Source organism: Camelus ferus, chromosome 6, assembly GCF_009834535.1.
Source record: "Camelus ferus isolate YT-003-E chromosome 6, BCGSAC_Cfer_1.0, whole genome shotgun sequence".
NCBI lineage: Eukaryota > Metazoa > Chordata > Mammalia > Artiodactyla > Camelidae > Camelus > Camelus ferus.
The window spans coordinates 41,171,960-41,188,729 of record NC_045701.1 but is presented as its reverse complement, the minus strand read 5'-3'; the positions used below and the strand labels follow the sequence as shown (position 1 = coordinate 41,188,729).

The 16,770-nt window shown below is 33.4% G+C and overlaps 1 protein-coding gene across 8 annotated transcripts in view; it reads left to right on the top strand.

The window, feature by feature from the left end:
- Positions 1-16,770, top strand: part of RALGAPA1 (Ral GTPase activating protein catalytic subunit alpha 1) — a 204,608-nt gene that overhangs the window by 179,838 nt on the left and 8,000 nt on the right. For 7 of the 8 annotated variants that reach the window (XM_032481878.1, XM_032481881.1, XM_032481879.1 and 4 more), the window contains one exon: positions 14,570-14,694. In XM_032481878.1, coding sequence (XP_032337769.1) covers positions 14,570-14,694 — 125 coding nt within the window. Of the gene's footprint in view, positions 1-14,569; positions 14,695-15,288; positions 15,320-16,770 lie in introns of all 8 variants that reach the window. The other variant, XM_032481880.1, reaches the window with a different exon arrangement.

The window sequence follows — 16,770 nt, the reverse complement described above, 5'->3', positions numbered from 1 at the left end:
ACTAAATGATAAATATAGTTAAACCACCACCAGGTCAAAAGATAGAACTGTACTGTTTGTCTTCTATCAAAAATATTTATTGATTACTTATATGGTAATAGCAAAGATTTTGAGAGAGGCAAAGACAAATCAGATGGTAATCTCGTCTTCAATAAGCTTATAATCTAATAGGGGAGATAATTAATATATACATTAATAATTATAACACAAGATAAAATATGTCACATTAGGGTTATAAATAAAATGCTATGGGAATTCCAGGGAATAGATTATTACTTTGGAGTAAGAAAATCAGGGAAGAATGCATGGAAAATCTGGGCCTCAAAGGGTGAGATTTGAGTAGATGGACTGCAGTGTATCTGTTGTAATTCTTATAATTTATATATTGAGGCTTATGTGTATAATACATATGTAATATTCTGAAGTATATAGTATGGAGGATGTTACAGAATTAAATGTATCTTTAAAAAAACACTTTCTTCCTAGGCTTAATATTCTTTCCTACCAAACCAATATTATTTGATTTCTTCTAATCTGTTTAGATTTGACTTTTTCGTAAATGCCAGAATTGGGTTTCTGTTTAACTTTTATCAGACAAATTACCAGAAGTCAATGATCATTCTTCAATTAGTCACAGTTTGTTATCCCTGCAGTTCTACTACTCAAATGTAAAGAACCTGTTGCAAAAGTATGAGAGCCAAAATGAAATGAAATGTAATTGATTGGCTCCACTAATGCAGTTTGCCATTCATTGTGATAGAACATTATAAAACCTCTTAGGGAGGCCCATCAATATTGCTGCCATTTCATGTTAGAAGAAAGTGAGTTTGTTGAGAAACTACGTAATTTTGTATCACTACTGTCTTTTGTAGGTCATTTCCTCAGAAGATAACATTGACAAGTATAGACTATCCTTAATTGTAAATTAATTATATTTTAAAATGTAGAAGCTGACTGTTGGGAAATCAGCATGGGCTTCAGAGTCCAGAACCACTTATTAAGTGTGTCACTGTCTTTATGTTTAATTTTTACTTAATCTGTAAAAGGAGCCCCAAACTCAGGATTGTTGTAAGGATTAAACAAGATTATCCACATGAAGCACTAAGCATCCTGTCTGTAATGTAGCAAGAGCTCAGAAAATGGTGGCTGCCTGGTAGTTGATGCTGTTATCATTATTATCCTCTACATTGACACTAGAAATATGCTTCTAAAACACAAGTCTATGTTAAAAGACTTGTGATGGCTCTTGACTTATTGAAATTCTTATCTAAATTCTTGGGCTACCTGCAAGCAATTCTCGTTCACTTACCCTCCCAGCCTCATAGGTCTCACTGTACTTTTGTCAGACCTACATGTACTACTTCACAGCTCTGTTCCCCCATCCTTCATCTCAACTCCCACCACACCCGGGACACCTGGTATGTGTCCAGCTAAAACATATTATTTATCCTTCAGTGCCCTTCTCCTCTTTTAGGCCCCTGGTTTTGCCCTAAGAATGCTTTTCTCTATTCTTTTCCACCTAATATACTCATTCTGCATGACCCAAATGAAATAACTATGTAAAACAAATTTTTTTTCACTAAGCAGCACACTGCCTCATAACATTTTGTTAGATGATTTACCATGTATGTGCACATGTTAAGAAGTTTTACTTATCCTGGTTTCACTAACTTCTAACAGAGATAGGTAGCTAGTGATTAGTTGTAGTACAGAGTAAATGGATTTATGGATGAATGGATTCTTAACTATTCATTTTTTTCTCTAACAAAATTTCCGTTCATTTGCCAGTGTACTTTTGGGGGGGGCTCTTAATGTTTTTATTTGAAGTATAGAGTCAGTTTACAATGTGTCAGTTTCTGGTGTGCAGCATAATACTTCACTCATATGAGAACATACATATATTCATTTTCATATTCTTTTTAACCATAAATTACTACGAGATACTGAATATAGTTTCCTGTGCTATACAGCCAATGTACTTTTAATGGTAAGTTCACTTTGTTGTTGTAATTTGTGGTACACTAGGCTACAAGTGTAAGAGCATGCTGGATAGATAAGGAAACCTAGGAGCAGCAGAAATTGCCTCTGATACATGAACAAGCCAGAATAGCACACACACAAGGGTTTTGTATTTTGACTGATTAATCAATATATCTTTATTAGAGGGCATTATAGTTTAAAGAAGATATTTTTAGAGATAAATAATCAGGTTTTTCCCTCTGTTTCTAAGGGGGAGAGGGAATGTTAAGGAGAAAACAGCTAATACACCTGTGACTTGATGACAATGACAGACGTTGTCTTGGGGAGAGTAGAGTTTGGTGAGTTCGCTCCTACCCACCCCACCCCACCCCCCATCCCAGGAAAGGAAGCAGCACATGACTACAGCCCTAAACGTTCACACTTCTTGCTGAATGGTAAGGAAGGTGGTAGCCACAGGAGAGCAGTGGGGGTAGCTACAGGAGTCTAGACTCTGCTGAGGTCTTTAATTTTACTTCTTGAACCTCTGCACCATCAGTGATCACATTAGGAGTTCTCAGTATCGTGTTAGTGCTGCTTGTTCAGCATATTGTCTAAATGAAAGTTTTAAACTTAATGGACAGATACTCTGAGAACTGTGGTTATGGCCATTTGTGCCTCAGAAGAGGATTCTTTAAATAAAATGTCTCACCAACTAAGTGGTCCAGGTTTTGTGGCTTTTGAAATGCTTGCAGCCTGCAGCTTTGAATACTAATTATTGTACTAGGACTGAGAACAGTCAAATATTCTTACTTACCTAACAGTCTGCTCTGTATTGGGAGCATTTAAGTCTCCTGAGTTAAAAGACATGGGCATTGCTACTGAAGATTTTTTTGGCTATAACCTTGTGATTTAACATCCCCATGGCCTGGATTTTTACTGCCAAACCTTACAGCCTGTGTACACATCAGAGTAACTATTTAAACAGAGGCCCTGAATACATGCAACACCTCCATTGTGACTCTAATATAGTCTTTACTACATTAATTTTAATTTACTCAGCTATTCTTTTCAGGCAGTGGCAACATATATGCCTATTGATGATGTTATAGGTATTTTGAGAGGTTTCCTTACGATCACTGTGGAAATATTTTATTACATAACTTTATAAAGATGTTAGTTTTGGTATATCAGATCTGCCTGTGTCATTTCAAAACGATGTAAAGGTAATAAATATAAAGCTCTGATATGTAATAAATTTTTGATAATAATGAAATTTATTCTATGGAATTGAACCAATATGTCTGAAAGTAGCATCATCTCAATGTTCTCTACAGATGATCTTTTACCAATATAGACCTTTAATAATTTTCTTATATTTAAACTATGGGAGCTCACAAAAATGACTTCATTACATCACCAACTTATATTCCTATTATCACTGTATTAATTCTAGAGACATTTAAATTTTTTATTCTATACCAAAAATTTAATGCACTAATGATAAATTTAAGTAATTTTAAAAGGCTATATTTCTTCACCCAAAAAAAGATCACCAAGCAATTTTGGATCTTTCTTTTATTCATCAATTATTTATTGATTACTGACTGTATAGGAGGCACTGTGAGAGAAAAGCTAGGAATAGAAAGACAACCACTGCTTTCAAGAAGCTTCTCCACTCTGGTGCAGGAGAGAGAAAGAGCCCTGTGAATGAGTGAGTGAGCGAGTGAAGTACAATCTGAAGAGTCCAGCAATAGTGATACCTACAGAGAAGGATAGAAACGGTGATTAATTTTACTGAAGTGGGAGAGGATATTGGAGAAGAGGAAAGTAGGAATGGCTTTACCAGGGAACTATGTTCTTTCACTTATTACTTCAAAGGCACATGGGACTTTACAGACAGGGCCAGGGAAGAGCTTCTCAGGGGTAGGAAATGGGCATGGAAGGATAAAAGTGTGATGTGCTCAAGAAATGCAAGGGGTTTCACACTGCTGGGTGGTATAAAGCAAAGGGAATAGTAGTAGCTGATGAGGATCAAGTAGTTCAAAACCAGATGGTAGTCAAGCAGGAAGAAAACCAATGTAAGTTTAGTTTTCTAATGTTACTGCCAGTAATATAGCAACCAGTGTCTAAAGTAAATCCTCCTTGTGCTCTTACATAGTTTTTAGATGTTGAATGGTAGAACACAGCTTGAATGTATTATTTTTCTTCAGATTAGTATTTAAATAATGAACGTATTATTTCTTTTCTAGTAAAAGCCTTTCTGAAATAAGTTTATTAGATGAGTATTTAAATAAAGTATTTTTTGAATTAGTTGTGCAGTAATTAGCAGGCTAGATAGCAGTAATAGCTAGTGTTATTTTTCTTAATGAGACTAAGTTCTCTCAATGTTTGATAATATTTATACATATTTGCCATTTAAAAAAGAGCACTTGAGATTTTCATAATTCTTAAGTTTTATGATACTCTTCATTCTTGCATAACAGTCCTTTACACTTTTCCTGCAAAGTACTTTTTATACAGTATTATGCTTTTACATTACTATTATACTTTTACACATTATTGACAAATGAAGCATTTTTATCCTATTCTGGCTTCTCAGCAAAAATAGCAAAGGAAGAGAGAGCACTACCACCATCTTATCTGTTTTGTCAAATCCAGTGCGACAGTATGGTCCACACATGCCAATCTAGACATTTGGGTTATATCATAATGTACCAGAAGGAAGACAGGAGAACTCTTTCAGGTGATAATCAAGCTGTTCCTTAAAAACAGCAAAACTTAAAGTTTCTCTGCTTCTGTCTTTATTAACTTCTGGCCTTTGCTTGAACAGGGATTTTTTTTTTCCTATCAAACCCTTATGTTGTCGATATTAGTGGTGAAGGCACAGTGGTATGCTCACATTATTATTCACCTCACCTACTACATAATGTGTGAGTTTTATTCTAGTCTTTGTTTAAATATAAAAACATCAGTAGTTCAGATGCTATTTGGGGATTTCAGAGAGAAAAGAATGAAAGCTATAAAGCTGAAATTAGTCTAACCTTGTTTAACATAGGAATTGCAGTGCTTATAATCCATCCTTTTCCTTTTACCAAACATAAGAGATTCTGCTATTGAATTTTTAATAACTCAATAATGGAATTAAAATTAAACTATGGGTCACAAATCTCCCCATTTTCTTCTAACTGCTTTTCCTCTCAAACACTAGAATACAGCCTATTTAAATCTTAACTTTTGCTTGCCAAACCACTGTTACCGTCCATCTGTTCATGCCAATTGTAAAGAAGGTTCTGTTTTTAGTGAAGCTTTGCATTTCACATAAGGTATGTGAAGTGAAATTTCACAAGGGACATGATGGATCCTGATTCTTAGTGATAAACCTTTGGGGCCATCAGGGTTGGCATATGGTCCAGTACGATATGAAGGCTTGGGTTCCCTGGCTTCACTTCTTTGGCGTGAAGCTGATAAAACCTGGCTCTTGAGTATTATTTCACTGGACACCAATCATGGGCAGCAGGAACTGCCCATTTAACTCTCTGTGGGAAGGAAGCCCAGAGAGCATTCACAATGGTACCATTGTCGAATTGCAAACTGCTCTGAACAGCTTGACGGCACTAGGGAGGAGGGGAAGGGGTTGCTTTACTAATTGCTGTTCAGAAAAAAGAAAGAAGCAAAAATAGCTGTTGTAGAATTGATGTTTCTACATTTACTTATTCTCTTGATAGGATTGTTGACTTGTATTTAGCACATACCTAGTATCAAAAAGAAAGCAAATAAATATATTTAAGCAACCACCTGTAGTAATTCCTTGTTAACATGCCATTATCTATTTTCAGCCCACTAGATTATAGCAGAGCAAATTTTTATGTTTAGATGAAAATAATGCTTATGTTCATAAAAATTTACAATGAGAGAAAGTGAATTAAAACCACCACAGTTTATATATCAGATAATGTTAAAGACAGATTTGGCTTAATTTCCTTTATGCTGTGCTTTTTAGAGTCCCCAAATATCATCTGAATACAAATATGCTATATTAATATAGAAATGTAAATTAATTTTATGCATAATAATTACGAATGCTAAAATAATCCACTACGCAGATCTTGAGGTTAAAAACTGGACTTATCATTGAAATGAATAGCTGATACCTATATGATTATCTTTCTCTCCTTGAATTCTGTTTTGGGTATCTTTTAAATGTGAGGCTTGTTTCCTTTTATATGAAGCACTCTATGCTGTGATATTTTATAAACACTACTCTTGGCCTTTCCGTTTTCTTCTAGTCAATCTAATCAGGCAGTTGGTGGTTCTGATGTAAAGAAATAATGATCTACAGCTTAAAAAATTAAAGCTTATTTCTGCCCCTAGGATCCTAACCCCACAATGTATATTTCCATAGATGATTCTTTTTCAGCATAATTTAAGTTGACTAAATTATACTATACTATTATAATTTATGCAATAAGTCCTTTCATAGGATCAGGGAGAAATATTTTAAGGAAAATAATTTAATCTGTAATTTTTTTTAAATGGGATGTTCTTGTTAAACTGAGGGAAAATCAAATGCATGTTTTGTAAAATTAGTAACAGTGTGCAAAATTTACTAGTATTCTATCTCTTCATGTCCCCTTAAATTATTTTAGTAAATGGATACCAGTGCAATATTTCAAAAACAGTAATTCATTGAATGCCCATTCTTCCTTTTACTGCAGCATAGATTATAGTTAAGTCAAGATTAATGGGTAGATTTTGATGTTACAATCCAGTCTCTGAACCTATTATTCCCTGGGGGCATATAGTGCATTAGTTTAAGCCAATATACTGTTTATCATAGATTCTACAACACTGTCTTAAATGACAGTTTGCTGTACTTTGTAACTACTTACCATGATAATAAATCATTTTTTTTTTACTCCTGATAATTACAGCATTTAAACAAAATCTTAATTAAGTTAGTACACATTTAGGTAGAGATAACACTTAAGTAATTGTACACTGTAAAATTTCACTTAGTTATTTTTTTCCTTTTTGCAATCTTCTGACAGAACCCAAGTTTAGTATTTAGTTCAAAGACATTCATTTCCTCAACTTTAATGTACTGAAATTTTTGTTCCTAAAAGGAACAACACAAAGTGATTTTTTTCTAGTCTCCCCCAATATTTTTTAAATTCTTACTCTAATATTAGTGATTCTGAAGCAGTTCTCTGTTGATGAAAGTCTCATTATTAATAACATTTTCAAGTAGGTGATATCAAGAATGAGAGGAGAGTCCATATTTTTAATTTCATTAAATTTGAAATCCAGGTAACTTAGTTTTTCTTTTAAATGTTTTACTGTATACAACTTTCATGAAAGTGTAATAGATAATATACATATTTGATAATCATGTTAGTGCTTTTTAGAAGCCACCAATGATTATTGGATTATTAAATCAGGGAGGATTTTCAGAAACTTTAGGTAGGTTTAAGTTTTTAATCCTATTTATTTAAGGTTAATCTTTTTAAATGTATTTACATTAATTTTGGTAGAATTGGGCTTATCAACTTTTTGCTTAATGTTTTCATTTAGTAATTGACTGATTTATGAGCAATTATATATGGTCCAAATTTTATTCAACTCCAGCCTTCAATAATAGGACTATCCTCACAGTGCCTTAGCACCTGTTACGGATTTTGAGTCATCTGGCAGCCCATGGGACTTAGATAAAGAAGTACCAGGTGTCCTGCCTGTCTCCTAATTGAGACGCAGTGAAAACAATATAGAGTTGGCAGTATGGTTAAAAGGATGGATTAAAGCCCATCTTTGTCTACTTGACAAATCACAGCTTTTCCTTCATGGTGTAGATAGTATCAACTACTAAAGAATGTCTTTAATATAAGGCATCGTATAATCATACACAATAATTTGTCATAACCTGTTGCAGATTTTCAGAAGAATTTCTGTTAACATTAATACAAACAATACCAAGATTCATGCTATTATTTGGGGGGAATTTTTGCTGTATATGAACTAGACTGCTTGATTCTTAATTAGCTACTCTAGGAAAGAAATGGAGTGTTAGCTTACTAGCTCTTCTTTATAAAGTAAACAATAGTTTACTTTTATAAATGGGCAGTGCCTATTAGTCCAATGGGATATGTAATTGCCCTGTATATTTCAGAGAAATATATTGCTTTACTATTGATAATAATAGCCATGAAATTCTTGAGATGTACTTACAAAATATATCTACCTATATCCTATATCTCAATAAAATTCTTATTTTTTATTATTTTTTCAAGACCCTGTGTAATAATACTGCCTCAGAATGTCTGAAGATATCTCAAGGCCTTTTAGAACTGAAAAGCCAAATATGACTTTTCTCATTTTTATTTTATAGCATGCCATGGAATTTTACTACACTACAGTATGATATTCTATTTTATAAACATTTTTCCAAAATTGCCAATCCTAGAACTTAAGCTAATGGTCATTGTGTTGACCATCTTGCACTAACTAGAATGGCTTTTATACCCTTTTTTCTCTCCATATAAAACCCAGATCACTGAGATTATATGTAGAAAGAGCACTGGACTATTAAGTGACCAAGCTTCTAGTCCCAGCTCTACTAGTCAGCAGCTTTGTTTTTCTGAGCACATCTCTGTATTCTCCTTTGAGGCAAGGGTTATTGCTGAATGAACATTTTGCCGATTTTGCTAAGTCTCCTGAAAGTAATGTTGGTAGATCACTATTGTGTCATTCCTGTAGGTCACAGTGTCCTAAAATATTCTCAATAAATGATGCCTTGGGATCAACCCCCTCAACATGGCCTTTTTAAAAACTTAAATATTTAAATTTCCAAGTATTATTTTTCAAGGATATTTTACCTGTAGTGGTATACAGAGCAGTTTTGGAAATCTGCCTAAAATGATCTTGAAAGAAACCTCCATTTGATTTTATATAGAGATTTTCTCGGTTTCTTCCCTTTTCTCCACCCTCTGTACAGATGGCCACTTAAATGAAAAGAATTCATTTAACTAAATTTGTTGTCTCATACTGTAGAATATATGAACATTTTAAAAATTTCTTTTTAAAAATTATCACAACCAGTGGAGCAGAATATTTATTTCAATGCTAAGTTGTAATGAGTTGTAATTACTCTCAACACTTACAGAATTTCTTCTGTAGGCAATTGTTAAAATTTTTTGAGAAGTTAATATCAGCCTTCTTCTAATGTTATACCTTACATATACATACATTGTGCTTTATTCACTTTTTCTTCTTCCAAAGAAGATCAGCAAGATTAAGGGTAGGGTAGAACCAAAGTGTTCCTCACAAGATTGAAACTCTTAATTCAGTTCTAGGAAAGTCCCAACTATATTTGCCCCAAAGGATTTGCCTCTGGGGAGCCAAGTTGCAATCAGAGGAAGGGGCTGTCTGCATAAGTCTCCTAATCAGCTGTCAAACCAACTTTATTCATTCCTTCTATAAACTGTCATTGAGTACTACTGTGTTAGGTGCTGTAGATATAAAGATAGAGAGACATGGCCTCTGCCCCCAGACATTAGCCTCTCCACTAGTTTATTAGAAGAACAAGCATGAGGAAAGAGGCTCTCTTGGTGTTTAACAACTGGCTCTGGAGAGCAGGAGGAGGCCCCAGTTTGTGGCATTTGTTGAATTCTTTGATGTGAAAACTTCCACCATAGCCAGTTTTAAGCTACCAACCACCTTCCAAACTTTGTGAATTTTGTAAGTAGTACTCACAAAAAGTTTTCTAAGTCAGAAGGCAAAACTCTCTCTTCCTACAGTTACTGTCCTTGGAATTTTCTATACAGAGAAGGGAGATGAAATTCCTAACTGCTAAAACTGCAAAGAAACCATAGAAATATGAGTGTAGGCAAGTGCTTACTAAATTAGGAATTCAGAATGAGCCTTAAATCCCTGAGGCTATGATGTTAAGCACAGATATAAACACTTCATGCTTTGCTTTTGCTTAAAAAGGAGCCAGTAGGTTTTTCTTTTCTGGTTTAGGAAAGAAAACATTAAAATTGAATTTAAGAGGTAATTAAGCAGTGATATGCCTCTGATGTCTGCTTACAGTTAAAATTTTCATTACTCCTTTTTATGAAAAAGTATACTGTATATTCATTCTTACTAGTATAATATATATACATATACACATAAACATACATATACATACACACCCACATATTTCTGTTTCTATGAGACTAGTCACAAATTACACTTGACCTAAGTGTTTATACAACCTCCTGGGTTGTGCCACAGAATTAGTGATCACAAAACTAAAGGTTTTGCCTTTTCTAACTGCAAAAGCAGTTCAAAATTACATTATATTATGAAGAAAATTATTGTGGAGAATGAAGAGTTGTTGCTTCCTTAAAACCAAATCTACCTTTACATTAGTGAGTACATTCTCCCTATCATTAGTAAAATTGGAAAAAGGATACTATAATGTACTGTTTGCAGTCTCTTTTCTTCATATAATGTCTTTTTTCTCATGAGAAATCAAGTTTTCTCTTATAAGTCAAAAGTTCCTCTGTACATATCATAAACAAGACATATTATCAAAGATTTCTTGTACATGAATACAGATACATTTCTTAAATCGATACTGAAAATTGTCCTCATGGAGACAGCACCTGCTGTTTACAAATACTTGAGTCAAAAGTCAAAATAAACTTTTGTCAGCACAGATGTAGGGGGACTTTCGGGTTACCCTGAATTTATATCCTTTATCTTCAACACCCCTGTGACATAAATAGGAGCAGGTGGTAGTATCCCCATTTAACATTCAGGTAAACTGTGGCACAGAGAATCCATGCACCTCCTTCCAGAAATGGGCTGAAATTGAACCCTGGTTTCGTGACAGCTGGTCTGGACGCAGTGACAGAGAGCCATAAATAATTTCATACATAAAAATCAAAAGTAGTTCCTTAAAATGAATAATGATGTTAATTTCATATGAATGAAATACAGATTAGGTTTAAACTGTTTGTTTATGCTATAGAAAGCATTTCGTTCCCTTTTATTATTTTTAGAATAGTAATATTCTTTCCCTCTTTTTCTGCTTCTGCAGAAAGTAGGAAGAGGATTAGTGGATAATTATAGTGCTGTGATTGCAGCACCTGTGTGTGATTTCTTTCGATTGGCTAGTTCTGCATCAAAGATTCCTACCAGTTAAAAGTCTCCTTCATCAAATGGCTTTTTATTAGCTAGTTTTGGCTTGGTTTGTTTCAGATTTGCAACAGAAATCTTAATTCAGCTTAGACTTGTACTTTAAATTTTATTCTGAATTTGCAAGTTTACCATCACCTTTTTATCTCAGCCATTTCAGTTTTTGTCATTTCAGTGCCAATGGCAACATGCACTCACAGTCAAAATATAGCTTGAGCTATCCTGTTGTTGTTAGTCATCAAGTTTGTGTATAACACTCGATTTATAGGTACTAATAACTCTTCCCTAGAGAGCTGCCTTTTATGGAATAAGTGTCTGACCTATTATAAGGAAATATGGGAATTAACCGTTTTGGATTATGGTTACCATTGCAGATGCTAACATCTCTGTTTGAAACTTTATTATCATCTCAATCACAAAAAGCACCTTGTTTGTGGACTCAGGGCTATGGTTTAAGTACTTAGAGTTCATTATGTCATCTTAATATATATTTTCCAAAGTAAAACGGGAAAAGATGTAAGTACTATAGATTGAGTCGTTTTGATAATGTTGTTGTTTATTTGGCTACCTCAAACTTGGAAAATTATAAAGAATATTTAGCTTTTAGAAGGTATTATTGTAGACTATAATAATTTACTAAGCTAACAGTGTTTTCTGAAATTAACCCCACAAAAGGAAACCTCAGGCATTAGCCTGCCTGATTTGTGATAAGCACAGCAGTTTTTCATTTAAATTCAATCATTAATGATTGTTTTCCTTCACTCTGCCACCTCTATTTAAACTTTAAAAAGTCATTTTAGAGAGCATCATTTTCAGTAATGATTTTTTACAGTTTTATTAAATACATCATGTGTTTTTATACAAAATGAATACATTATGTCTAGATAATTTTAGTTTATGTAGGTTTATATTAGGGTTTCTTCAAAGTTTTATAAATCTCTTTTGTATAGTGAAATAGAATTATACTTCAAAAATATATTTTATCTAGATAGTCATTTCTTGCTCTAATACATTTTACTACATTGGAAATATCCTCCCTGTTTTAGAAATATTAAATTTGCTTTCTTTCTGACTAATTTTTGTGTAAAGTCTGAATATAATAAGATAAAGTAAAATATTTCATTTATAGACCTTCTGAAAGTAGAGCATTTTAAAAGCAGGTAGGTGTCTCCACCCTACTTTTCATGAAGCATTTTACCCATTCAAGCAGACTTTTAAAAACAGCTTGTTTTGATAGCAGACTGTTCTCCTGTGGGCCTTCAGCCTTTGCTTCCTGGCAGCACCTTTGGTGCGAAAAGAGAGTGATCAATTGGGAGACTATCAGTGCCAGCATGCATAGAGTGATAAGTTAACACACCACTGGGAATTTCTAGGGCCCACCAAGATACTTCACTTCTAATGTGCTAACAAGCTCATTTTTCTACCTCTTGCCTCTTCAGTTATTTTTTTTCTCAGAAGAGCTTAGAAGTTGAGTGCATCAGGCATAATGAAAAGCTCTGTAGGAGGGAGAAGCAATAACCCCATTTTTCCCTTTTCAGCCAAATAGAAAATTAGTTTCTGGTAATACACAAAGGCCAGTATTTTTTGTACAAGGGGCACTGCTGTGAATCAAAGGACTCTATTAACTGCAGAAAATTCGGCAGCTGTGAATCTCCCCCAATGAAAAAAGTACTTTCCAACAAGTTGTGAGATATGTGGTATTATTTAGATTGAACCATCAGTTTCATCCTCTTCCATTTATAAGCATATACCCTCTTTTTAAAGTGTGCTATATTACTTTTCTGTGTTAACACTCAAAAGTATCTATATGATCCTTCCATGAAATCTTTACCACTGATCATTTTAATGTAGCATCTTGTCCTGTTGCTACCCATTTCAGAAGTAAGATTATTTTGAAGTTCAACTCCAGAATTGAAAATAATGAATTGGAAGGAATTGGAAGTCAGATTATTTCAATATTTGATAGATAAAATAAATTGTAGAAGAGATTACTCAAGCCATTTTGAGGGCAAAATACATCACAGTCTAAGTCAAGTGCATAATGACTATAGTCTTACCGTTCACTCTGTTTTTTTTTTTCTCTTCCTAATCAGTAACCTTTTGTAAATTTAACTGGCTATGGCATCTCCCACTGAATTAACATTTTAAATTACCCTCCTCTCAAAATTTTTTTTCTGTCCTGTTTGTAGACTTGGTCTACAATTTCTAGAACAGTAGAACTACAACCATTGAATTGCAGTTTTAAAGAGAGAAAATAATGAAGTTTGTGGGGAAAATATTAAAATGGGTTTTGGAAAAAAATCAGTGAATAAAGAACCAATAGGCAAATTTTTATTATCCTTTATACTTATATAAATGTCTGATATAAAGCCTATCAACATAGCACACTGCGTACAGCAGGAAAAGTTTTAAAAGTTGTAGAAGAAAGGTTAACTGATTTCTCAGTTCAGGAACTATACGACATGAAGTCAGCATGTGAGTTTTTCCTGATAATTGTATGTTGCTGCCTGCTGCTCTACATTTTGACAGCCATTTCCATAGTTGCTTTCGTGAACAACAGAAATATTCTCTCTCTTTCTCGCCCTCTCTGTGCTAACAGCACAATCAGGCCTGCTGAAACAGGAAGCCTGGAGTGGGTTGTTCAAAAGCAACAACACTTCAAGGTACTGGTTGCTTGTCAATAATATCAGAGAAGAAAATGTGGTGAAAGGGAAGTACAGTATTTTTCTGTCAGTGTCAGTGCCCTGTAGATGCTTTGTTAGACAGTATTTAGGAGTCCTGTGGACTCTTTGCAAATATTCCTGCTTGTTTCAGTGTTATAATTGACTAGGTATTTTTTCTGACATAAAAATTCTACTATGTATTTATCTTAACCGCATGGAGTTATTTGAGGATTACAGCAACAGTAGTCTTCCATTCACAATGAGAACAATTGTTGAGAAGATGCAGGGATTTTAGAAGAAGAAGAAGATATGCAGGAATTTTTTTTTTACAATGTATCATTAGAAATGAAAAACAATTTCAGACAGTATTTTAGGCAGCATTATATTTATTGTGTGGCTTTTTAGAGTACAGCTGCAGATCGAAGCTGATTGACAAGATAAGATGAGCCTAGGCTGACCTGAAAGCAGTTGAATCCTTTCCCAAGTAAACTGTTACCTTTCTTTCTTCCAACAGTTTACTATTAATTATTTTCTAATAAATGTCTCCCTGTTAAGCTGTCAAGTGTAGTGGTATCCAGAAGAATAAACTTATGTTAAAAGCTGTATTTTTACTCTTTAAAAGGCTATACTTTTAATGATATGCAAGAATAGTAAATAATTTTATTTATTAAGAAGTAATGGCTTAGTAATCATAGTAGTCCTTTTCCATGAGATACATTCTTTTCCAATGTAAGCTGTATTTAAGTTCATCCTTAACTGAAGGAAATCAGCTATGAGGAGAGAGCGCGGTATCTGCAAACAATTGTCCAGCACCATTTAGAACCAACAACCTTTGAAGATTTTGCAGCACAGGTTTTTTCTCCAGCTCCCTACCATCATTTACCATCTGATGCCGGTAAGATTAAAAGCAAGTATTAGTTACTGGTCATTATTGAAACTTGAAATGCAATACCCTTTTGTTCTAAAAACTCTTAAAATAATGGAAAACTTGCTTGAATAAAATTCTAGTCATTGATATATAAATATTTGTCATTATTATTGAATATTTGGCCTGTAAATTTGATTTATACTTTTACCTATATGCAGTTCCTCTAAAAGTCAACAATCTTCGTAAAAGCACCAAGCACATTTTATCTTAGCTAATGGGCAGTGACTATTGTGTTTCATGAATCTTTACTGAAGTATCTGCAATAGAAACACAAGTTGAGCAGGGACTCTCTCAACTTCAGAGGATCAAATTTTATGGCCAAGAATATTGCCTTATCAGCGCTGATTTCACAAATAAAGTTAAAATAACTGGTCTAGAGTTAGAAGTACTTAGCAGACTAAATTATCTTATAAATATTTAAAGATTATAAGAGGGTACTGCATTTTGCAATTAACTAATTTTGAAGAAATCAGTAAGAAAATAAATGACTCATGGCCTTCCTATTCTGTAATACTTTGCACTCCTTATGATTGTTTCATTTATTTTATTTTCCCTCTTTAGATCATTAAATATCAGTTCTGTTTATCTGAAGGTAAGACAAAGTGTCAACCAAAACACCCTTTGTTCTTCCCCCATTTCCTTTTTTTAAAGTTAGCAAGCACTAAGCTTGTAACTCAGTTAATAAGCAAACTTAACACTGCCCTGGTTCATACTAAACATTTCAGAAATTGTCTCTAAATTTCTTCCAGAATTATACTTACTAACCCAGGTCTGCATGAAACACTAACACTGGTTCTGGGATAAAAATAACTAATAGTAGAACCCTTGGTTGAAGTTAGTTACACCTTGTTGCATAGACCTTTTTGTTTCTCAGCATGAAAAAGTAGTACTACTGAACTGAAATGATGTCTTTGTATTTTGTAATGTGTTGCATTGTTACTGGATATCTTAACTCATCAAATAGTTATTCTGTTGTGTGCCTCATACTATACTAGGCACCTGAAATACAAAGATAACTGTTTTAATGATGTTTAAGGGAAGCAGGAAAAGAGAATACAATACACTTGAAGTTCATCGTAATAAGCCTTCAAATTCTCTTTATACTATATACATTAAATATGTTTAAATGGCGCAGTATTTTCTGGCCTAATTTGTTTCAAAAATAATTACTATAATTCTCAGTTGAGGTTTAGTTGATGAAATTAAAGTTTCCATTCCTGTCATCATTTTTATTGGCCATTATAAAAATAATTTTACAAAAAAATGTGGAGCCCTTTCAATTAATATATAAAAGACCTAGCAAAGAGAAAGTTATATTAGAAGAGGTTGAATCTTTTGAAGGAGAGATTTAAAAGTGTTAAGATTTGTTTCAGTGAATTGACACCATCTAAAATTATTCAGTTTGGCGATAAGAAAGATGGCAAAAGAAGGATAGAAAAAGTAAATTAATGAACAACAAAACAAAAACTAGTTAAGTATACCTAGAAATGTCACTTTTAATAATAGAGAATATCTGGTAAAATATCAGACATTAAAATAGATATGGATAATACTTTTGTTATTTGTTATCGTATAGGCAACCCATAAATCTCTCAAATGAAAAATATTGGTAATAAGGCCACATTCAGACTAACTTTTCCACTTAAATGTAGAAAGGCTGTCAGTTTTCATGTTGTAGTTGTTTACCAGCTGGAGTCTTTCATATTCTTTCTCTTAATGTTTTTCTTATATTTTGCATATTATCCTGCACATTTGGCCAGATGTATAATATGGGAAGTAAGTGGTATTCTCACTTTCTGAGACATTAGGTAAAGGATACAGTCAAGGTTCTTCAGTTAATTTTTTTCTTTCTCTTTTACATTTTTTTATTGAGTTATAGTCATTTTATAATGTTGTACGTATTACTTTTTTTAAATTGTCTTTGCCTTTAGGAACCATTAGAAACATGCACTTGAATTTTTTAAGTGTTTTTACCTGTGAATAACTTCCAGTATTACTGAATACATTTTTATGGGTTTTTTCTGGCAGACTTTAATAGTTATG